Here is a 22709-nt window from a genome sequence, read left to right as displayed (position 1 = left end):
GGTTTTCATATCTGTAGCCAAAGTCAAGACATTTTCTCTTTGGGGAAGGGATCAGTGTTGGTGGGAAAGATTTTCTCCCAGATAATGTTCCCTTGGATTTGTGAACTCGCCTTAGGTCGGGGCGCATGCCAGCACCCAGAGGAGCACATGACTCTTGACCTCGCAGCTCCCCGGGGGTGGGCATCCCCAGCTCCAGGACCGTGGGACCCAGGGTTTTATTTACTCCCTCCCTGCCCGCAGGCTGCTGCCCGGGGGCAGGTGCAGACTGAGCCATTCGTTGGCTTTAGCCAGGTTGGCGTCTTTGCCAAACAGACGCAGCCAAGTCCTAGAGGGGCAGGGAGTTCAGGAGGGGAATGCGTGATCCCTCCACGTGGAGGATGGTGGCCGTGTGCTGTGGGGGCAGAGATCCGGGGAGGGCGGGCTCCTGGGGGCCGGCCTGGGACGGGTGCTGAGTGGAACCTGACTGTGGGCGAGGTCAGGCTGGCATCTCTCTCTGCTGACGGCCGGTGTCTTTTCAGAGATGAAGGGCGCAGTGCATTAAACATGCAGGGCGCCTGACGGTGCGAGCCGGCCAGTGCAGGTGTCGGTGTGCCCCACGGCTGGGGCCCTGGCTCTCTGGTTGGAGGAGGGCTTGCTAGCGGGGGTGGGGTTTGATCACGCCTCCGGTGCGGCCGAGGTCAGTAGACGCAGCCCCTGCAGGTGGACCTGGGAGTTAGTGGGTGCGCAGGGGCTTCCAGCCGAGTGGGGGAGAGAGAGTCCCCGAGGCAGACGGCAGCATAAGACGCTGTGGAATGAGTGTTTCACGGAGAAACAGTAGGGCGGGGCAGGGGCAGGCGGTGTGCCCGGGCCCCACTGGGAAGGTGACCTTGAGCAAAGCTGGGATCTGAGGTCACTGGTATACTTGGGACAACGGCCAGCACCCACAGGGGCAAAGAGGACAAGTGGGTTCTGTGTCCCAGGAGAACAAAGGCCCGCCCCGACCCCCAGGCTGGCTGCTGCTCCAGGGGAGGAGCTGCCTGAGTCGGCGCCCGTCCGTGGCTGAGTCAGGGGCCGGTGGACTTGATTTCTGGGGGGAGGGCCCCTGGCCCGAGTTCCTTCAGGCCCGGCCAGCCTGACTCATTTTTGCCTGCGGAAACTTATGGACTGCTCTTCAGTGGGCGGAGTCCATCTGTGGCCAGAAAACAGGCTGGGGTTGTGGGGGTCCTGGTGCTCCGATGCTGGGATCGCCTGTCCTCAGAGGCCCGTCCCTGGGCAGTGCGAGGCCGCGGTGTCGTTCAGGTGATCTGTGCAGTGCTGCCAGCTGCCTGCCCACACCGCCCGTGCAGCCGTGTGTAACCGCGGTCCTGTGCCAAGGGTGGTGCATCGTCGGCGAGTCACCTGCTGTCTTACCGGGAAGTCTGGTTGAGCTCGAGCAAGATTCTGTTCCTTCTGGATTTCTTTGGGTCATGAACCAGCATTGGAAACAGGTCGGTGTAAGGCTTCCAGGCAGCGGCCAATCACGTCAGCCTGGACCTCAAACTCGCCCCTTTCGGGAGGCCGTGGTTCTGTGCAGGTGCCGGTGGAGCTAGGTGCAAATTCCCCACACGTGCCCCATGCACACCCTTTGCCGGTTGCCCGAGTGAATTTGCTCATCCTTCCTAGACTCCCCATTCGTCATCTTTCTCAGACAGAGAGCGGTCACCCCCCAGGGGCTTCAGGACGCACCCTGCCACTTGCCGCTCGCCTGCAGCCAGGCCGAGGCCCCGCACGTGAGTGTGGGTATCAGGAGCCTGGCTCCGCTCTCCGACTGTGTGCCCAGAACCTGTGAGTGCTGAAGGGGGTGACGGTCACGAAAACGCACGTGGCCCGTGTGCGGGGTCCCTGGCACGGCAGTGAGGCTGGGGCCCCGGGCTGGGACTTCAGATGCCTCCTCCTTGTGAAGCAGCCTTGGGGGTTCACTTTGCCTGTCTGCACCTGTTTCTCTCCACCTGCACGTGGTGCTGGAGATCCCATGCTGCTGAGTTACCGTGGCGACCAGGCACATAGCGAGGTGACGGGCATGTCACCAGGAAAGGAATTCTTGGCCAGTCCAGCTCCGTCCGTGTGTAAAGTGCGGTCTGTTCAGTGCGTGTCACTCATTATTCTTGATTGGCCGTTTGAGTTTGGTTGTCCCTTGTGTATGGTTCTGGATGCAGACCCAGCCCTGTCTAGTCTGTTCGTCTCTTTGAGGGTGGGGCCAGGTGGGTGGGGGAGCGGACCCCCGGTGGGAGGCGGGAGGTGATCTGTGCAGGTGAGGGGACCCCGGTGGACTGAGCGCCCGCGGGGGAAGGTGCGCCCCATTGCACCCTCATCCTTACAGAAGGGTTGACCCGACACTGAGCCGCTCCCGTTTTCGTCTCCCACAGCGGTACCGCTCTCCCCTGGTGGGGGGTGGGGTGGGGGTAGGGGGGCGGGAACCCTGTGCATGGCGATGGGCCCCGGGGAAGGCGCTGTGTCACAGCCTCATCGGGTTCCCGCTCGCAGGTACTGGTGGCTTTATGTTGGTGGCAGCAGTGTTTTGAGAAGCTACATGTCCCTGAGCCAATATTTTGAAAATGATGTGGGTTGTTTTTATCTTAAAAAAACCCGTGGTAAAAGATGTAACAAAAAGTTTGCATGTTTAACCACTTTCAGTTCGCAGTTCCGCGGTGTCTGTGGCGTTGGCAGGACTGTGCAGTTATGCGGGATCGCCCCAGACAGAAACACTGGGACCTTGAGGTGCTGGCCCGCAGCCTCTCCCTGCCCCGGCCCTCAGCCTCCGGTGACCCCTGGTCCCCTTTCAGTCGCTGTGGATCTGCCTCCTCCAGACACACCGCACGCCTGGAGCCCTGCTGCAGCTGTCGGCCCGTGCCCGGCCGCACCGCCTGGCAGCACACCCCTGTGGCTCACGCACGCTGTGCGATCTGAGAGAGCTTCGTCCCTTCCGTGGCTGCGGGGTGTCTGTGGCTTGGCCCTGCTGCAGCTGGCCTGTCCCCTCCCGTGGGTGGCACCAGGCTGCTTCCACCATTCGCCGGCTGCAAGTGATGCCATGGCAAACCTGTGCACCATGAGTGACAGTCCTGGGGTCCGCAGCCGCCGCAGAGACGTCGTGACGTCTTGGGGCTCCAGGACTTTCGTCACTGGGGGACTCCCTGTCTCTGTGCAGGGCCCCACGTGACCCTGGGCACGTGTGGATTCGCCCCGTATCTCACCAGGCTTCTCCTGCAGCCTTGCCAGCCCTGTCACTGTGGTTTGCTGGGAGGGTGCTGGCGGGTGACTCAGGTGGCCTTGGGCCATCGCAGCCGCTCTGTGTCTTTGAATGTGGCCTGGGAGTGTCCGGTCTGCTGTCCACGGCTGAGCGGGGGAGTTTCTCGTTCCCCCGGTGATTGTGGCTCTTGCTAGTCTCAGGTGGGCTCAGCTTACATCTTTTCGTTTCTCCGTGCCCCTCGTACTGTGGGGGCCCGAGCGAGGTGCGACGTTTGTTTTCAGGAGGCGTGATGGGGTGGGCAGAACGCACAGCGGACTCGCTTCAGTGGGTCCGGGTGCCAGACCGAATCTGCCTTTCTCAGGCGAGCCCGAGCGAGGCCCTCAGCCCTTCCGGCCCCCCTGGGAGCGGCCCCTGAGCCCCCCTCCCCACCCACGCGTCCGTGGTACTCCCTCAGGCCATTTGCTGTTGAGAGACAGGCGCCCATTCTGTTTCCTGAACGCAAAGAATCTCCACAGGGGCTTTTTAAACCCTCGTGAGAGTCAGAGACAGAGAGAGAGAGAGAGAGAGAGAGAGAGAGAGAGAGACAGACAGACAGACAGACACACACACACACACATCAATGTGAGAGAGAGACTGATTGGTTGCCTCCCTCCCACACGTGCCCTGACCAGGGCTCGAACCTGCAGCCTCAGCATGTGCCCTGACTGGGATTGAACCAGTGACCGTTCGCTTTTTGGGATGACGCTCCAGCCCACGGAGCCACCTGGCCAGGGCGGGCTCTTGTTTTTTATGAGGGGAAGTGGCACCTAGAGCTCCTAAGACCATACAATCTGATGTCTCTTCCTGGAAGACAGGTGGTGTCTCATCAGCACGCTCCTCCTGGTGTCAGAGCCCCCATGTTAATGGCTCCGTGCCAGCCGTTGGTGCAGGACGCGGGGCGTCTGTCGGTCAGGCTCTGTCCCTTTCACGGCGCCACTGTGCCCGCGTGTGAGGGGTGCCCCTGCCACCCAGTCCCCCCTCACTCCCACCTCCCCGCCTGTGTTTTCCGGTCCAGCGTATGTGCAATTATCAGTGCGTTTTAATGTGAAGTAAAAATGGAAACCGTTCTCCCGCACAAACTGACAAGACCGGATATGACTCGTCTTGGTTCGAGCCCAGGGCCTGTGAGCCTCGAGAGGGGACCTGCTGTTGCCGTCCCCAGCGTAAGGCCCATGAGGCCTCCCCACGGCCGCGAGGTCTGGGAGGGGCCCCCGCTCTCCCGTCTGACACCTAACTGGTGTCCGTTACCAAAGGAGCGTTGTGAACACGGACGCAGGTTGAGGTGTAGGTGGGGCTTCTTTCCTGGCCGAAGGCCCCCTTTGCTTGCTGGGTGCCCCTTCCCGTGTAGTGGAGAAGCTGGGCCCGTGTCCCCGTTGTCAGCAGGCGTGGACCCTGATTCCCGCTGTACCGACGGGGCGTCTGCCCAGCCCATTCTGAGCTCCTCACCTGGCTGTTGTTGGTGCCTGGACTTGACCGAGACCGTGTGGGTGTCCTCACGTCTCCCGTGACCATGTGCGGCCGGCCCTGGGGACACTCCCTGACCGGCCTTGTCAGGAGCCAGGCTGAGGGCTATAGGAAGAGCCCATCCTGACCCCACGTTCTTTGGGGACAAGGCAGGACTGAAGTTAGAACTTGTCACATCAGTGATTCAGCATGATCTTCCCCTTAGTGTGGAGAACCGTTATTACCGTCGGTCGCTCCCGGGCAGAGCGGTGCCTGCTGGACCCCCGAGCCAGAGGACGCAGATGCCGTCACTCCCAAGGGCCACAGGGACCTCGCGTGCAAGTACGGCCCCCGGGCACGGGAGCAGCACAGCACCTGTCCCGCCGGTGGTTGCCGAGGGTTCATGGTCTTGTCCTCTGCCAGCTTAGGTACCTTCGCCCTCGTCTGCGCGTCCTCTCTCCCCCAGGACCTTCCGGTGACAAGTGTGTGGCCACCAGGGGGTGCAGAGGCAATGGGGCACTTAAAGCCGTGGAGCCGTGGCATTGGATGGCAGACCTAGGAAGCGAGAGAGCGTGAACCTGAGCGTCGCTTGGTGGTTGAGGGGTCTGGAGCCTGCGGGCCTGGCAGAATGCCCCACGTCCGTCACTGCCGCGCGTTCTGGAGGTGGCACTCGAGGCTGTCGGGGTTTCTGTCTCGCAGACTGTGCGTTTCTTGGGGCTACTTGTGCTTGCTTATTAGGGCCCCAGTTGTCAGGCAGAGTGGAGTGTCTCTGGCTCAGGCCTGCATTTGGAGTGGGGCGCATCCTTGCGTCAGGCTCGCGTTAGCGGGGCCTGAGCCCCCAGACGTTGTCTGCACGGATGGATTTGCTTGTCCCTCAGAAGTGAGGCCTCCTTGTCCAGGGCCCAGCCGGGGTCCTCGCGTTGCCCAGCAAGGAGTGGGCGGGTGCGTCCACAGTTACACTTCCAGTGGTTTCAATAACAAAACGTTGATTGTGGCAATCAGCCAGCAGCCAGCCGCACGATGTCTTCCTGAAAAAGCTTCTGCGTTTCCATAGCAACGCTCAGGATTAGCAGGGTCCGTGTTGGGATCCACAGTGACGTGGGGGACTTGGTCCTTATTTGGACTCAGTTTGTGTCAGCGAACATCCCTGTTGGGCTGCACCTGACTCGGGGGGAGGCGCCCCCAGCTTTGCTACTCATCCGCTGCTGCCAGGTGGCGTGGCGCCGGACAGCTGGCTGGCCTGAGCTCTCCTTCCCTTGCTCCTGAGGACCCTCAGCTCAGTGGGTCGTGCCATGTCTTGGGTAGGCTGCCTCCGTGCCTGATCAGGCTGCTCATGAAGCCGTTCGCACCGCTGAGGGCACAGTGTGTTAGAGTGGTGAGCGCCCGAAGCGGCGATGGTGGCTGGGACGCTGCAGCAGTGAGGCAGAGACCGTGCATCTCTGGGGAGGACGCCCTCCTGAGCATTTGTTTCCGGAGAGCCCCGCCATGTCCGGGCACGTCCTCCCCACATGGCCTCTCGCCGGCTCTGGCGTGCAGGTCCACGGACAGCGCCACGCTGTCTGAGGCTGCCATGGCTTCCTCTTTCCCGTCACCGTCTGCCTACCTCTTCTCACGCGCCGTGCGTGGAGAAGTGTGAATCTTTGCCACTTGTTCCCAGGTCTGTCTGGGTCTCGGGAACTTGTTAAAAACGAGTCCTCGGGCCCCCTCAACGGGCTGCATTTCTTTGGGGCACAGGTCCTCTGTGTCATGCCGAGGCCCTTGCTTGTGGTTGGGCTGCTCGCTGTGCCCGCGCTTTCTCGTCCTGCATTTCTATGGCTCTGGAAAAGCAAAGGGAGTGGCATCCGAAGCTGGGCTGGGCGTGAGCGCCCTGGGGAAGGACCCCCTGCTGTTGGGGGTATGCGGCGGCCCCTTCCTCCCGCTCTGGGGTGAGGCCCTACCTAGACACCTGGCCTGCGGGTGGTGGCGGCTTTGTGACGGGGACCCTGAGTGAGGCCGGCAGGCTCTGCTCTCGCTGGTCGTTCAGATCAGAACCCTGCAGGCCCTGTGCGCTCCTGGGGGGCGCCGCTGCAGGGGTTTACCCCGTGCCCGTCACCGGTCAGGCTTCCAGGGGTCCCCGAGGAGCACAGCTCCTGCCCTGTCTTGAGAAACACTGAGCAACAGCAGAACGACCCCCCGCGCCCCGCAGAAACAAAACAGTATCAGGAAGGAGTGCATTGCCTCCAGGACGGACGGCTGCCTGGGCGACGACCAGCTGGGAGAACCTGCAGAAGAGACGCCGTGGCTGCGGGCCCTCGTCCTGACCGCAGACCTGGGGGCGCCCGCGCTCTCTTCCGGTAAGAGGTGTGTCCCCCTCCGATAAGCAGTGAGGGGGCCCACCACCTTTCCTCTTCTCTGTGGAGCAGCTCCAGCTGATGCGGGGCAGGGGAGAGGTGACTGATATGGCCGTGATAATAAGCCTGCCTTTGTCCCTGCATCTTTCCCGTCTGCTCGCTGTGCTGTCTCTGATTCCCATGCTGGCACTCAGCTTTATGTCACCTTCCTCCCAGCCCTGCTGGCGTGTCCCCTCCAAGCCTGGCACAAGCCCTCGGTCCCTGGACCTGTGCTGTGCCCCGCACTATGAAGGAGGGCCTTAGTGCTCCTGAGCCCAGCACCCCCTTCCCCTGGGCCAGTGGGAAATGGGGGCCTGCCCTTCTGTTGTCCCCAAGTCCCCACAGAGATTGTTCACAGTGCGGATGGTTACAGATGGTGACAGTGTCCCCCCCACCGCCCCAGGCTTCTCACCTGCAGTACTGTTGGCATTTGGGGCTTGATTATTTTTGGTTGTGGTGACTTCCCGGAGCATTCTGGGTTGTTTCTTCGCACCCTTGACTTCTGCCTACTAGGTGCCCGGAGCCACCCCCAAGTCGTGACATCCACAACCACTCCCCCTATCGCCAAGCGTTCCCAGAGGACACAGCCACCCCCAGCCCCAGCAGGGACCCTGCTCCATGCGGACACCCCTTTAAGGCCCGTGGGCGTTCTTCGGTCCGTTTGCTTTGTTTGTTCACTGGACAGTCATTGGGTTTCCACTTGGGCAGCCTGGGCGTAGGTGCCCGGAGGGCGTGGGTGAGCGGGCGGCTGCTCCTCAGGCTCGCGCATCGGTGTGTGCGCCCCTCTGCTGGAGTCAGCCTCAGCGGGTCACGGCTGTGGCACGGCCCCGCCGCTTCGATCTCAGTCGTCACAGCCCCGAGAGCTCCCAGCTCCCGTGTCTGAGCCTTGCCCCCGGCCCCTGACTCGGACAGGTGCTGAGTCGTTAGGATGTCTTCAGTGAGCGCTGCGCTCCCATCTCTGTCTCGGTGTCTCCGAGCAAGGCCCCGTGCGGTGCGGTCGGTGTCCTTGGCCTCCGCCCCCGCTGCTGACCTTGGGGAACGATAATGCGGTCCTTACTCCCGATTTCACCCAGGGATGCTGCAGCTCTTCTGCCCGCCGCAGCCTGCGCTGAGGTGGCTTTCCTTTCTGTCGAGGAGCCGCACGCACTGACGGGTGGATTCCGTGAGACCCCTGCCCAGAGTCCAAGTCCGGCCCGCAGAAGGACGCCCACCGGGGGGCTTCTGGGCAGACTGTGTCAGAATTGTTGCAGCCCGGGACAGAGAGCCTGCTCGCTGCAAGTCGGAGCCACGGCAGCCACTTTTTAGGGGAGAGCAGGTGCTTTTCAGAGAAGGGCTCCCAGGCAATCCCCTCCGTGTTGGGATTTCAGTTTTTGATGCTGTGTGGTGGGTCCTTGGGGGGTTGTTTTCTAAAATATTACTGTTTATCTGAAATATTGTGTAAGTTTTAAGGGAAAGATAGGCAGTTCAAAGTTTGTTTTCTGTCCATCTGTCCTCTGCTCTTTGCGAACATGCCCTTTCCTGCCCCCTGCAGAGGGTGCCTTTGAGTGGCTGTTGGGGGCTTTCAGGCTCTCACCAGGGAGGTGGCCCTGCCTTCCCGCGCTGAGCTGTGTGTTGTGCCGGGCTGCCAGGCTGAACCCTGTCAGGGACCCCCTCCCTTCCTGGGACATAGGAGCACCGGGAACCCCAGCCCTAGGGGAGCACAGGGCTCTGGGAGTGTCTCCACCCGGAGGGAGGCGGGGAGGTGGGTGGGGAGGGAAGAGCGACACTCCCTCCCGACTCACCCTGATGCCCAGATCGGTCTCCACAGAAACTGCTCCTTCTGTGAGCCCTGAGCTGCGAGCCCTGTGAGCCGCTGCCTGCTCGGGTGTCACTGGAACTTCGGGATGTGAGGCAGCACAGACACACGGACCGGCACATGACCGCCCCACAGGGTGAGCTTCAGTTTCCTGCTGTTGGTCCACCGGCAAGTTTCTGCGTTGGGCGGTGGCTGTGGACCAAGCGGGCGGGTGGGAGATGGGGCAGCCGTGTGGGGTCCTGGGCGCCAGGCTGCCCTGGGACCCTGGGATAGTTCTTCTCGTTCCCCGCCTTCTGTGAGCAGGATTGGAGGCCACACGGGCAGGGAGAGGGCCGTGGGATCCAGTTACCCACTGAGATGCCTCCTGTTCTCTTGTCCCCGGCCGGCTGTCAGTCCTGCTGAGCCTTTAGTGCTGCAGGTCGAGGTGGGGGATCTGCCCCTACAGGAGGCTTGGGGTCTGGGGGGACCCCCAGGAGAGTCCTGGGGGGCCGTGGAGGAGGTGGGGAGTGTGCTGACTAAGCTGTGGGTCTGATCAGGTCAGGTCGGCGCGGTGTCCTGGCCGTGGGCTGCTCTTCTGGACGGTTTCGAAATGGTGTCTCTGGTCTGGGCAGCTGGCTACCTCCAGAAGGATTGCCCAAGTCCATTTTGGGCGGGGGTGGGGAGAGGAAGTTGGGGGCGCTGGGGCTGGGAGCATTGTGAGTGATCCCAAGCGTGTCCCAGCGTGCGGGAAACTTGGCCACAGGTGGTTTCCGGCAGACTTTCCTGAGGTTGTATTTGAATAGTGTTTCGAGGAGTTGAGCGGGTCCACGGTCCCCTCTTTCATGTCCAGTCCCTGGGCCGGTACGGAGCCGTGTGCATGTGTGTGCGGCTGTTAGGTTGTCGGAAAACCAGATTTCATTTCGCGGCTGTTTCTCCCAGTGCGGGGGTGGGCGGGGGCATCGGAGGATGCTGGCTGATTCCAGTTCTCTGAACAGTGGGACGGCAGGGCCTGGCTGTCAGCGAGCCCTCCATGTGAGCTTGGGGGTGTCGGGACAGGCTGCTGTGGCCACGGTTTGACGTTTTGTTTTGCCCTCCGCCCTCCCTGAAGTTAACAAGACAGAAGCAGATTGAAATGACTTTGAGGCCAAACCAGACATGTCCCACGGATGAGCAAGTGGGTGGCTCAGACGTCACAACTGCCAGAGCAGGTTCCAGGCTGTGTCAGCTCCGGAGAGAACATGGCAGGGAGCTGAACTTGACTCTGATTCCCACCCCACCCCAGGGAGCTTGCGGCAACTCACTCAGCAGGAAAGACGAGCTGACTGCATCTCAGGATGGGGCCGGGGCCTCTGACTGACAGGCCCTGTGCCAGGCGGGTGAGGAGCGGTGGGTGGTCCTCAGCTAGAGAAGGGGGCTCAGGCTGTCCCTGGAGGGTTCAGACACTGTCCCGTGGGGCGGGGCGAGGGCATTGGCATCAGACGCTGCATCTGGGTGAGTCCTACGTGCCCTGGCAGGTGGCTTGTTACTTTTTCCTCATGGACCCCTTACCGGTCCAGTGGGTGGCCTGCTCTGGCTGCGTGCGTTAGTTAAGTGCAGGCAGGTTTAATTCGTCGTGGGACCAATAGAGCTTTATTTCGCGTAAATGTTAAAACGTGTTGGTCTAAAGGTGCACATGCTGCCCTCTGACGGTGTTAAGGGCGATCGCGTCTGCGGAAATGTTTTCTTCTTCATTCCCGGCAGTGCCGGCTTCTGCTTCCTCCTCTTGCTCAGCCTTGCTGATGTGTCTGTCATCAGTCTTCCTGGTCTTCAGAGAGGACCAGCTTTGGTTTTTATTTGTGTTTTAAATGAAGCATAAACAAACACTACCTTCTCTCTCCCGTTTACATGTTTAAAAAATTCTGTCTGGTGGAACTCTCTCAGAAACGATTCTAAGGGCCTTTGAAACTGAGTAGCCGAGTCTCCTAGCCGTAAGGAGCAGGCACTGTGTGCTTATCTTTATGGGTTTGGTGCCGTGCATTTGGGTTCATGAAGACACACCTCCTGCTCGAGTGCCACCCACCGCATCAAACTGTTTCAAGGTGCAGCTTTGTGTGCGCAGTGGGCAGCTGGTGACTAGACTGCATAAGACTCAGGGTAGCCTCACGTGAGCTGCCGGCGCCTTCAGCCCATTCCCGACGTGGCCTCGCCGTGTGCCCAGGCAGAGCCGGTTTGCTGTGCTGCTGTAGGGATTGCGCTTTATTTGGGTTCATGTTTAGTGCGCAGGTCTCGCTGTTGTACAGGTTTCTCAGAACATCTTCGAGCATGTGGCTGGATCAGAACAAGGACCTGGGGGTCAGAAAGAGCTGGGTTTGAACCCCTGCCAGGCCGTTGTGGGCAGTGGGGCCTCAGGAGTGTTGGCCCAGCCTCTGAGCTTCCATTTCCTCCTGTGAGTCAGAGACAGTGCACCCTGCCGGGAGGGGGGGTGGGGGGATCGGTGAGGTTTCCGTGAGGGTTCCTGTGAGGTGCCTGCCTTGTGGTTTGGCACAAAGTAGGCGCTTCATAGGTTCTGGGACTTGGAGTGTTTTCTCCCCTGTCCTGTCCTATCGCCAGCCTCCCATGTCTCTCATGCCGCCCTTCCGGACACGTGAGTGGCCCTGCCGAGGGACTCATAACACACGCACACCTCCTGTCTGTTCGGTGGTGTGGGCTTGTGTGGCTAGCCGGGGCCACCTCCCGTTCCATCTTGCCCGAGTTGATTTCCCTTCAGTTTTTTCTGCCCTCCCCGGGAAATGTCTCACCCCCTTGACTGCTGTGTTCTTATTGCACCCCCAATCTGTGCGCCCCCCCCCCCCCCCCCCCCCCCCCCCGCATCTGTAGGGCGGGAGGGAAAGGAAAGGAACCGGGCACATGGTTGAAGGCGCGCCAGGGCCCGGGCTGTAAGTTAGTGGGGCCGCCTCTCCGAGGTGTGTTCATTGCATTCGGGCACTTCCCAGCAAAATGGGGGCGGGCGGGGGTGGTGACTGCCGTGTGGGGTGTGTGTCGCCCTCGCATTTCTGACGGTGTCTTTGCAGAGCTTGGGGTCCTCGGACCTGGGGGACGGCAAGGGCCGATGGTGCTGTGGATGACCTTGCCCCTGAGGAGGGGGCTCAGGGCAGGGGGCTCAGAGCAGGGGCAGGTTAATGTTCCCTCTCAAAGGAACTCGGCGGGGCCTCCCGTGCGTCGTGGACGGGCTTCGCGGCTGGGAGTGCAATGCCGTGTGAGGAGCCAGGGTCACGGTGGGCCATTGATGCCCACAGGAGTTGAGTGCCAGGACCTCTCCCCCTGACGCCGTCCCGAAGCACGGGAGCCTCCTCTCAGGCCCAGCTGGTGGGGCCGCCAGGCTCGGCCACAGCACGTTGCAGTGGCGGAGACTTGAACTTGTTATCTGACTTCTAAACCCGTGACCACTCCTGTGGTCTTGGCTGGGCGGAAGTTCCAGAGGAAAACCCAGGCCTGAGATGATGATCCGCAGGCTTGTTATCTGCAGAACGTGAGACTCATGGGCTCGGTCCTGGCCGGCACGTGTTCTGCCGGAGCCCCCGAGGGAGAGATGAGGTTGTTTGAAAACTGTGAAGTGAGGGCCGGCATGTCCTTTCAGGTGCTAGCACGTCACAGGTGAGGCCCACCAGGCCCGTTGTCTGAGCACCCCGGGGACACTGAGCGGTTGTCCCGGCAGGAGGAGGAGCCCCTGGGCAGCCCTGGACGCTGGCCCCGGGGCCCGATGTGCGGGTCAGGCTGCAGCCTTCTGTTGTGCTGGGCTTCTCCTGCCCGCGGGCCGCGCACTGGCATGGCAGGGACAGACGGCCGCTCCAGGGCTCCTTTGATGCCACATTTGGTTGCCTGGGTGGGGGTAGGGCTGGGGAGGAAAGGCTGATGGAGGTGCCTACTCGATGGTGGGCAAACAAAGGCTCATGGTGGGAAGGCAGGGCGTGTGCGGCGAGGATGGGGGCGGGGTCAGGGTCGCAGACCTGTGTTTGGCTTGGGGCGAAGCCAGCGGCTCAGAGAAGAGCCTTTCTCTGCGTGCCTGACGGACGGGTATTTAGTTTTGTGGGAACCGGAGTGGACTGTGGGGAGGGCGGGCGGGAGGGGTGCCGATGGGTTGCAGATAATTTACTGTCAGAGCCAGAAAATGCTTCCTTCCCGAGGCCTGGGCCAGCTTTGCTGGAGGCTTAGGTGACGGCCTCGGGATCCTGGGAGAATCGAGGCCAAGCCTCCTCCGTGGGGCTCCCGGCCAGCCCAGTGGCCTCAGTCTGTCGGGGCGGGGGAGGGGGGTGCTGAAGGCTTGGATGGAAATGGGAGGCACAGTAAGCAAGACCAGCGCCCGCTGGCGTGGGGCATGGGGCTGCCCGATCACGCCTGCAGGAACAGTCCAGAGGTGACCGTGAGTACAGCTGGGGGCTTGTTGTGGGCTTGTCTCAGAGGGGACAGCACAGGCCTGTGCGCTGGCCCAGGGTGGGCTTGGACCAGAGGGACGGTCGGAGCCGCAGGCCGCGTTGCAGGCTCTGCGCAGCCTGCTGGTGTTCACGTGGCCGTCTCTCTGTTTGACGCACTTACAGAGGCCCCCACCAGCCAGCTTGAGGGACCGTGTTCAAGCCGGCACACTGACACCAGGTGACCAGGCCTCACGTCGATTGGGGGGCTGCGTTGACTGGGGGGCCTCACGTCGACTGGGGGGCTGCGGGAGGGTTGGTTCCTGCAGTCGTTTCTCTGAGGGGCCGCTCACCGGGGAGCCGTGGGCCCGTGTTGGGCATGGCCGGGCAGAAGCTGGGCCTGGAGAGCATTTAATGTGCTGTGGCCGGGGGTCCGGAGAGGGTCCCACCTGACCTGGACCCTGTTGCCTTTCCATGGGAAGGTGCCAGGGGCCTCTGCACACTGGGTGCATCAATCTCAGTGGAACGAACAATCGCGGTGATTTTTCTGGAAGGTTCAGGTTCTTCCCTGTCGGCTGTCTTCTGCTTCTCAGAGTCACCATTCTAGTCTTCAGCAGACGTTTCCTGGGCGCCGCCCTTTGTGCCCCGTTCACTTCCGGAGCCTGGGCGCAGCGTGACCTGGGGCCCCAGAAGAATCTCCGAGCGCATGTGGCCGACCTCCGGGGGGCGAGAGGTGGATGATGGGCAGGTGGCTGGGACGTGGAGTCTCTGGGCATCATAGTGATGGAGAACGGAGGAGCCGGGGTGGGCCCCAGAGGTGCAGGCAGCTTGAACCTTTGAGTGGGGGCTGGTTGGGGAGGCCCCAGGGCATGGTGACTGGGGGGCAGGGAGGCCTCTGGTGAATAGTGGGGGGCATTCTGGGTGGAGAATGTCAGGCCTGGCACGGCCTCGTCTCCTGAACAGTCGCAGCCGAGGGCCTCCCAGCCTCTGTGAGCGGATGCGCCACACGGAGGGCCAGCTTGGTGGCCCTCATGGGAGTGGAAAGGGGCTCCGGCTTGCGTGTGCCAGTAAGCCGAAGAGCTCCGCGGGTGGTGGGACACAGCGGTGAGCCGTCCCTCGGCTCAGTGGGTGGACGAGCGGCCGGTCTTCTGGGTGGGCAATGCTGGGGGCAGCTGCCATCACCCAGGGTGAGGGCCCCATGCTGAGGCTGAGCCTGTGGGTTCTGGAGCTGCTGCCCGGGCATGAGGCTGGCCTGCCACAGTGACCGCAGAGCCTGCCTTTCCTCAGCCCCTTCCCCGGTGAGGCGGGGGTGGAGAACCCACTGCAGAGAGCCGTAGTGAGCATCGAATGGGTGTCAGGACTTGGGGTAGCTCCCCCTGCCCCCCCAGCAGGTGAGCTGGGTCCCGGGCCCCGGAGGACTGGGGGCGGGGTGGTGGCATGGGGCCAGGGGCGGGAGAGGAGCTGAACCCAGAGCCAGCTTCTCATTTCTCTTCGGTGTGATACTTCAACGTGCACGTTCGCTGTAGAGAGAGAACTTAGAATACTTACATGAGAAGAAAGGACCGTGAGAATGAGCCCTTGGCCGCTTCTAGAGGCGCCCACAGTCAGCATTGCCGGGACGTCCTTCTGGACTTCTCCCTCCTCTGCGGAGGTGGCTGTGACGGGTGCCAAGGAGGGCCAGTGTTTTCCCGCACCGAGTCCCTTCAGTGCGGTGTCTCCTGTGTACGTAAGGAGCAATCTTTACCTGCCTTTCTACCTCTGCCGTGAAGTCCTCACTGTCCCCGAGGGCCTGGAGACCAGGCAGCGCCAGGCGGGGCTCGCTGTTGGTGGGGTCTCCGCCCTATCCCTGTCCGAGCAGCCAGCCAGGCGACTTCCTGTTCCCCGACAGCGACCCTCTGAGCCCGGGCCCCCTTCGCAGCCCCACAGCCAGGCCGGCCCTCAGGACTGGAGGACTGCGCGGCGCAGCCCACGGTGGGAAGGCTGCCGTGGTGCTGGGGCGTGGCTACCTGCGGCCATCCTCATGCACCCGCAGGCTGTTTCCTGCTCACAGTTGCCACAGCCCGGCCGGCCTTTCTTGCCCAAAGCCACCTTACTTATTTATTTGTTTTAAAAGCGTGGGTAGTGTTTCTGACAAACCACGTTCGGAAGTGTAAAGTGAGCAAAATCGAGCTGCTGTGTGTGTGTGTGTGTGTGTGTGTGTGTGTGTGTGGTAAAATATGTGTAATGTAAAATTGATCATTTTAGATATTTTTAACCAAAAAATTCCAACGAATTAACTACTTTTATAATGTTATGCAATCATTACCACTGTCTATTTCTAGAACTTTCTCATCATGCCAAGCAGAAGCCCTGTCCTCGTTAAGCAGGAACAGCCCACCCGCTCTCCTGTCCCCACTCTGTCCCGTGCCTGCCCCGGGGTCTGGGTGGGGCCGCAGAACCCCCATCCTTTGTGGTGTCTCGTTTCACCGCTGCACTGTTTTCCAGGCCTGCTCACGCCAGCACGTGTCAGAAAGTCACTCCTTCTTTGACAGAATCATGCCCTGTCACCTGCACAGAGGACGTCTTGTGTGCCTGCTTGTCTGTCACCGGGCACTGGTGGCCGCACAGCTCAACGGCAGCGGCCCCAGCACAGCCCACTCGAAGAAATGGGCAGGCAGGCTTTTCTCTAGAGAGAGAGACACGACCAGGAGGCTCACGAGAAGGTGCCGATCTCCCGAGGGAGCAGCGGATGGGTGCCACGAGGAGGTAGCACCTCACACCCAGTAGGATGGCTCCAGTAAAAATAGTAACAACGGAGAACTGGGTGCTGGGACCTTCCCGGGCCCAGGGGCAGGGCCACACGTGCCGGCGCACCGAATGCTGCCTTCATTCTGAAACCCACTTACCCATCGCCTTTGAAACGCGAGCCCCTCAGAGCCCCGGTGGTTTTCCGTGGCGCCCTCTGTGCCCACGCCCGGCGTGAGGAGGAGCCCGGCACTGTGTGTTTAATCAACACTCCGAAGCAAATGCAGGTCTCGCTTCGCCCCCAAGGCCCTTCCGCTCGGGAGCAGTGGGCACCCTTGTCACCCCAAGCGGCCACACCTCACGATCGTGTGCAGGCCTTTTCTTGAAATGTTTTGGCTGTTTCTTTAGGAACAAGTGATGATAAGCAATGATTTTTATTAAAGTCGTTATCTTTTAAGAAAATATTTTATCTATTTATTGCTTTTAGAGAGAGGGGAGGGAAGGGAGAAAGAGAGGGAGAGAAACCAATGGGTTGCCTCCTGCACACGTCCTGGCCGGGGAACCGGACCTGCAACCCCGGCAGGTGCCCCGACCAGGAGTGGAGCTGGAGACGTTTGGTTTTGTGGGGTGACACTCAGCCCACGGAGCCATCCCGGTCAGGGCAATGGCGATTTTCTGCACAGTCCGTCAGCTCTCTGTTGGTAGGTGACGTTCTCCCGGCAGAACTGCACTGCAGAGGACATCAGGGACCCTCCAGTTTACCCAGGGTCTCTGCGTGGTCACTGCCCCCCAGGAGGTGCTCACCACGGCGGGGAGCAAACGGGTGATGGTCCTCTGGCTGCTCTTGGCTTTGTGGCACCTTTCCCTGTCCCCGGGGCAGGCTGATGTCCTCTCCTGACGCATTGTATTTATTCATATGTAGCGGAAGCTTCATGGGCTTTGTGGCCAGGTTCGGGGACCATCCCAAATAAATGCATTTATAGATGAAACTTCTGTGGGTCCCCCTCATTTGAAAAGCTGGTAAAAGCCGTGGAATCCCCCCTTATACAAACACCACCTGCCCCCGCACACGACTCTGCCTCCCGTTCTGGAAGGTGCAGGGCCTGTGCGCGTTCCCAGGAACCTGGCTGAGGGCCCTCGAGCCGGAGAGCTCCCGGGCCGTCCCGAACTGCCGGAGCTGGCCGGTCTGTGTGACCTCTGCCCTCGAAAGGCAGGCACGGTTTGCAATGAAGGAATGAAAGGGCTCCACTTGGAAACCTGTCCTTTGCCCTGGGCACCTGCAGTGTGTGCGTGGGGTTGGAAGGGCAACTGCGGGCCCCAGGTTGGGAAGTCGGCTCGCCTCGCTCGGTGTTTGGGGCCTGGGAGCGCCTTAAAGCAGTTCTGGCCTTCTTTCGCGGCATGTCTGCGTGGCGTGTGTGCGTGGCGTGGGCTCTGTTGCTTCCTCACAGCAGGCTGGAGAGTGCGGTCCCTGCCAGCACTTCCGTGTCTGAACATCCTGCCCCACATCCCGCCTACCCACAGCCAACGCCAGGACCCCCGTGAGCGCGCCAGCCAGCACCCTCCCCGGGCCAGGCCCTCCTGGTTCCCCGTGTTCGTCTCCCTCCCCCTGCAGCTGCGGGTCCCCACGTTGTCATGCCCTTCCCCCAGGCTTGCTGATCCTGTTCCGAGTCCTGGGCGAGCTGTCTGCATGCCCTGCAGGGGACATGCAGGCGAGGTGGCTGGACCCTCCACCGTCAGCCCGCCCCACGCCGGCCGGCTCTCTGCGCTCAGCAGTGCTCTGATCTGAAAGCATCTGCTTCATCCTCTTTGTGAGATGTCGTCTGTTTAACTCCTCCGGGGAGATGAGTCACTCTGGCCCGCACACCGACCGCGGTGTCAACAGAACGGCGTGCTGCTCTTTCCTCGGAGTTGTGAGCTGGCGTCTGTTCGCGTGCAGATGTGGCGGTGGGCACCCAGGCGGGCGCCCCTCACCGAGCCTCGCACCCTGCAGCCCAGTTGCTGTTGGCGATGTCGATGTGGGGGGGAAAGGCAGGAGGAGAGCTGAGAGAGTTCCCTGGCGTTTTCCCTCAGAGCCACTTTTGCACGGATGCTGCCAATGTCTAAGAAAAGAAGTTCACTGAGTCTCCAGGATTGTCAAACACATTCAAAGCCAACGTCAGCCCCAGATGAATGGATTCAGAATCTTAGAAAAGGTCCCTCACGCAAGCGTCTCCTGTGGGCGTTAGAACCGTGCCTCCCGACCCTCCTCGCTGCGCGGCGCCCCGCCCCCTTCCCGTTCCTGCTCACATGATGTTTGCGTGTTCTCTTTTCTCCCATTCCCTCTCTCTCTCTGCGGCCCTACAGCTTTCCTGAGGAGGAATGTGGGGGCCGGGACGTGGTGGCAGAGCGTCCCAGCACCTGGTGGGCGTGGCTCCCGCCCCGTCCCTCCCGGACTGGTGGCTCCTGTGAACTCTGTGAGTGTCCGTTTGCTCCCCCTGCAGTCTGGGCCGCTCCTTACCTGCAGATTCACCGAACGCTTCACAGTGCTGAGACTCGAGTTTCCTTCCCCGAAAGGCTCTGTTTCGTTAAGAAGAGAAATAATTAAAAATAAGCGTCCAGCAGCAGACCTTGGGCTGTTGTGCGTCTGGGTAGGGCATGCCGCTTCGTGAGCGGGAGGGTCTTTCGGAACCCCCGGCACCTGCTCTCGTTTCCTCCCGTTTGCGGGTCCCAAGGGAGCGGGCCATGTGACGCACACCGAGGACCGTGCTGACGTCCACTGCTCCCCTGTGATGGCCCGTTCACCGTTTGCGGGCGGGGGTCCTTGGGAGGACTCGTCAGGGCTGGCTTCCCATCGGTTTCAGAGGGAAACTGGGGTTCCATGGCGGTCGCGCATGCCTCGCCCTCCCGGCTACCGCCCATGCTCTGCTCGCTGCTCTGTGTGCAGAGATGGGGGGGCAGTGAGTCAGGGGCACCCTCTTCCTGTATGGGGGACTCTGCCGGTGGGAGGGGAGCTGCTGGGAGCCCCGGACTCACACCCAGCTGGAGGACGAGCCTGAGACAGGGACCCGCGGCGCCGTTGGCGATGGGAGACCAGTTCTCCCTGCCTCTCGGCCCACACCTGCAGGGACCCTGGTGGGAGTGTTTATGGTGATTTTAGTCAGGTGTCTCAAGCTTTGGTCTTTCAGTGGGTGGTGTCTTAGAGAGAAAGCCGTGTCTTAGAAACAGGACCATTTCGGATGGAGCCTGGCCCCTTTCAGGAAGCTGGCCGCTGAGTCGGGCCTCCTCTCACGCTGGAGGGTCATTCCCAGGTTCGCCGTTTCGGACCACGCTCCCCTTAGTGCCTCGGAAGACACTTCCCACCAGTGGAGGTGCAGCCCTCGAAGCCAGTCCCCTCCGCGTCCCGAGCGGCTCACGGGCTGACATGTCACGACGTGTCGGTCCCTGGCTCCCCACAGAAAACGTGGAATGTGGTGCTTTGCCGGGGTCGAGTGGCCGGGCAGCGAGCCAGATGTGAACATAGAAAACTGCAGATCACGCTTGGCTCTGGAAAAACACTTTCCATCCCGCCTTAGTCAGTGCTCCCGGGAGTGTGGCCTGTGTGGCCCCAACACGCGGCCTCCTTGGGTAGCTCTCCAGGGGTGCGGGCTGCACGAGCCAGAGGCCTGCCCGGCGGGGGTGCCGTCAGGGAGTGCGCGGCGTTGGATTCTGAACGGCAGCCGGTGCATCTGGGCGCTCGGCAGTCTGCGTGTCCAGGTTGGGGCCCTGAGACTTCTCCTGCCTCCATGACAGTGAATTTCCAAGACTCCTTTGGGGCCGATCATCCCCGGTGCCCTTTGCTGGCCAGCCCCCTCCCCCACTGGACCTGGGCTCCAGGAGGACAGGGCCGGGGCTGGGAGGCCGCTAGCAGCTGCTGGGGGAATCGAGCAGCAGGAGAGGTTCTTTCTGCCCGGCGCCCGTTTCCCAGGTGGCAGCTGAGGCCTGCGGGGCATCTGTCACAGCTGTCAGCGCGCTGCCAGCGGTGGACCTGGGCTGGAGCCCGTGCCCCCTGGGACCCCGTGGGCTTCGAGAGCCGACGCCGACAGTGACCCGGGTTTGTCCCTTGTCCGCAGACTCTGGAGGCTGAGGGCGCCGGGCGCAGGACGTGTTCCCGAGTGTCCTGTGGGGTGCACATGGGGCGCTCACGGCCGCCCGGGCGTGGCTTCATGAGAAGAGTCGAGGCGTGGCTCTGCACGGGCCCTGGTGGGGCCCCGCAGGGCTGAGGGGCTTCTCTGCTTTCTGAGGCGGGGGCAGCGGGTTTTACACCTGCCCCCACCCGTTCGCAGATTGCGTGTAGTCAGTCACCTGCTAAACGGTCTCCGTGCTCACGACCCAGATTACCCACGGCTGTTCTGTGCTTGCGTGTGTGACCTCAAGCAGTGAGCCGTGATGACGTGCCTAGAGTCCCTTCTTAGTCTGGGACCCTAACCAGCTGGGAGGAGAGCACTCAGTACAGGGTAAAGGTTTTACTTTCTCTGCACCGCTTGAGAGAGAGTTGGTACCACTGTGGGTGAGGGCGTTTGTCCTGTGAACAGGACACTCCTGCGCAGCCCCCGCCCCTGCCACAGGGCGCAGAATCCTGAGGTGCCCCGACACCTTGCTGCCGGCTCCTCACACCCGTCTGGGTCTGTCCTTGTCCTCAGGTCAGGCCTTTGCAGAGCACAGACTTCCAGCCGGAACCCTGGGTTGGGTTCAGACTGCGCCAGCCGGGATCGCATCCCCGGTCTCCATCCTCACGGCCTCGGTGCCGGTTAGGAGCTCTGGTGCGCTCCTGTCGAGTGTCCCTTAGTTTGGTTCCACGGGACGCTCCCAGGGGGTCAGAGCCGCACCCTGCGCCCTGAGCAGATGGACCCCGGCTGTCCCGGTTCTGACCTGGCCCTTTTGGGTGATGTCCGCTCAGCTCGGCCTCTTGGCTCCGGCGGATCTGCCGGTGTCTCTGCTGGTCTGGATTTCTCCTCTCTCTCTCTCTCTCTCTCTCTCTCTCTCTCTCTCTCTCTCTCTCTCTCTCTCTCTGGATTTCTCCCTCTCTCTCTCTCTCTCTCTCTCTCTCTCTCTCTCTCTCTCACACACACACACACACACACACACACACACACACACACAACTCACACTACTGGTCTCCTGTTTGAGCCAGTGGGTCGCAGAGCAAGTCGTCCTTCCGTTGTCACTCAGGCCCTCACCCGGGGGTGCTGGATTCAGGCTGTCTGTCTGGGCTGGTCCCCCCTCAGTCCACCAGGAGCCCTGTGCCCTGGCTGCTCCCCTACCCCTTGCCCTGTCTGGGCTCTGACACCCCCATGCCAGGCCACCCCTGAGGGTCCCCAGGTTTTCTGAAAGCATATTTCGTAGTCATCTTGGGTCAATACGCCACAGACATTCTTGCGAAGGCTTTGGGGAGAATGGCCTGTTCCGCTGGCGTGGGGCCGCAGGCGTTTCCCGGAGAGGCATCCTGTCAGAGCCCAAGTCTGAAGCCGTGTCCGTCACTTTCTCTTCCCCACACGGGGAGGGGGGGGTCGGTAACATCACCGAGACGAGGGCCGGAAGCTGGGGCGGGGCGGGGCTCCCCTGGCCCGAGGAAGGAGGACCAGACCGGCTCCTCCCTCTCCTGTCCCCCTCCTCCTCCTCCCGTTCTCCCTCCTTGCCCTGGGCCCCCCTCATTCCGCCCCCACACGCACCTCCAACTCCTCACCCTGTGAGCCTCCTCGTCACGCAGCTTTTGAAGCGAACGCTCACTTGTTCCCACTCACTTTTCTGTGTGTTGTGTTACAGTTTGCGACTCCAAAAATAATCGATGACAATCCTTGGCTCCACATTTAAGTTTTAAAAATTGTTTATAGATAGTTTTAAAAAAGCAATATTCTACTGAAGCGATAACTGTAATGAACACTTCATTTGCATATCCTCGTGAAGCAAAATATTTAAACTTTACACCATTTATTTCATAAATATAACTCCCCCTCCCTCCCTCTCTCACACCCATCAGTGTGATGGGAGAGACTCATCCGAGGCAGGAGTTGGGTAGATTTTCAAATTCCAAAGATGTCAAGGATACGTTACAATCTGTTATCAGAATTCTCTTAGACTTGAGTTTCAGGCGGCCACACTCCCGCTGAAAACAGCCGCCTGCTCCGGAGTGTAGCGCCGTCCCCTCTGCCGCGGGGCTGTCTGGCCGGGCGGCGCGGACGTGGACCCCAGCTGCAGGCTGGTGGGGTCGTTTTCCAAAAACAGACTCCCCCGGTGGCTTCTCGAGCACCCAGTGAGGGATTGGGTCGGTGTGTTCTGGTGCCTTTTGGGCCCCGGCCCCCAGTGTTTTCTTCCTTTCTTTCCTCCTTCGCTTTTCGCCTCCTTGTTCCCCTTCCCTCCAAACACTCCTTTCCTCACTGCTGCTCACCACTTGTCACACTTCTGGGGCCACAGATGGGCCACCTGCAGGTCGACCTGCGTTTCTGAGGAAAGTGGAGTGGCAGCCCTCTCTCTGCTCTAGCAGGACGTGCCCGCAGCCTCCTCCGCCCGACAGAGACCCCACCTCCCGGGGCCCCTCCGAGCAGATGCCTCACGTCTCATTGCCTCCGGTGCCAGGAACTTGGGGTTCATTTTGCATGGATTCACTCTAACGTTTGCTTTGGCTTCATCCTTGTCACTTTCTCCCCAAAGACTGTTTTTTTTTTTAAGGCCTTTTTTGTTTCAACCATTACAAATCACTCTGATGCTCACGATTGCAAGGGCCGTGTGCTCTGTAACCCCGAAGACCCAGG

At 61.3% G+C, this 22709-nt stretch overlaps 1 protein-coding gene across 13 annotated transcripts in view; it reads left to right on the top strand.

Moving 5' to 3' along the window:
* Positions 1-22709, top strand: part of TIAM1 (TIAM Rac1 associated GEF 1) — a 204044-nt gene that overhangs the window by 79189 nt on the left and 102146 nt on the right. For 7 of the 13 annotated variants that reach the window (XM_071220525.1, XM_071220530.1, XM_053916557.1 and 4 more), the window contains one exon: positions 8864-8987. The exons of 5 other annotated variants lie outside the window; for them this stretch is intronic. In XM_071220525.1, the coding sequence (XP_071076626.1) occupies positions 8972-8987 (16 nt within the window). In that variant the 5' untranslated portion in view covers positions 8864-8971. Of the gene's footprint in view, positions 1-1447; positions 1467-8863; positions 8988-22709 lie in introns of those variants that run through there. One more of the 13 variants, XM_053916597.1, reaches the window with a different exon arrangement.

Source organism: Desmodus rotundus, chromosome 2 (genome assembly GCF_022682495.2).
Source record: "Desmodus rotundus isolate HL8 chromosome 2, HLdesRot8A.1, whole genome shotgun sequence".
Lineage (NCBI taxonomy): Eukaryota > Metazoa > Chordata > Mammalia > Chiroptera > Phyllostomidae > Desmodus > Desmodus rotundus.
The sequence above is the reverse complement of the archived record's forward strand: the minus strand, read 5'-3'. Positions and strand labels throughout refer to the sequence as shown.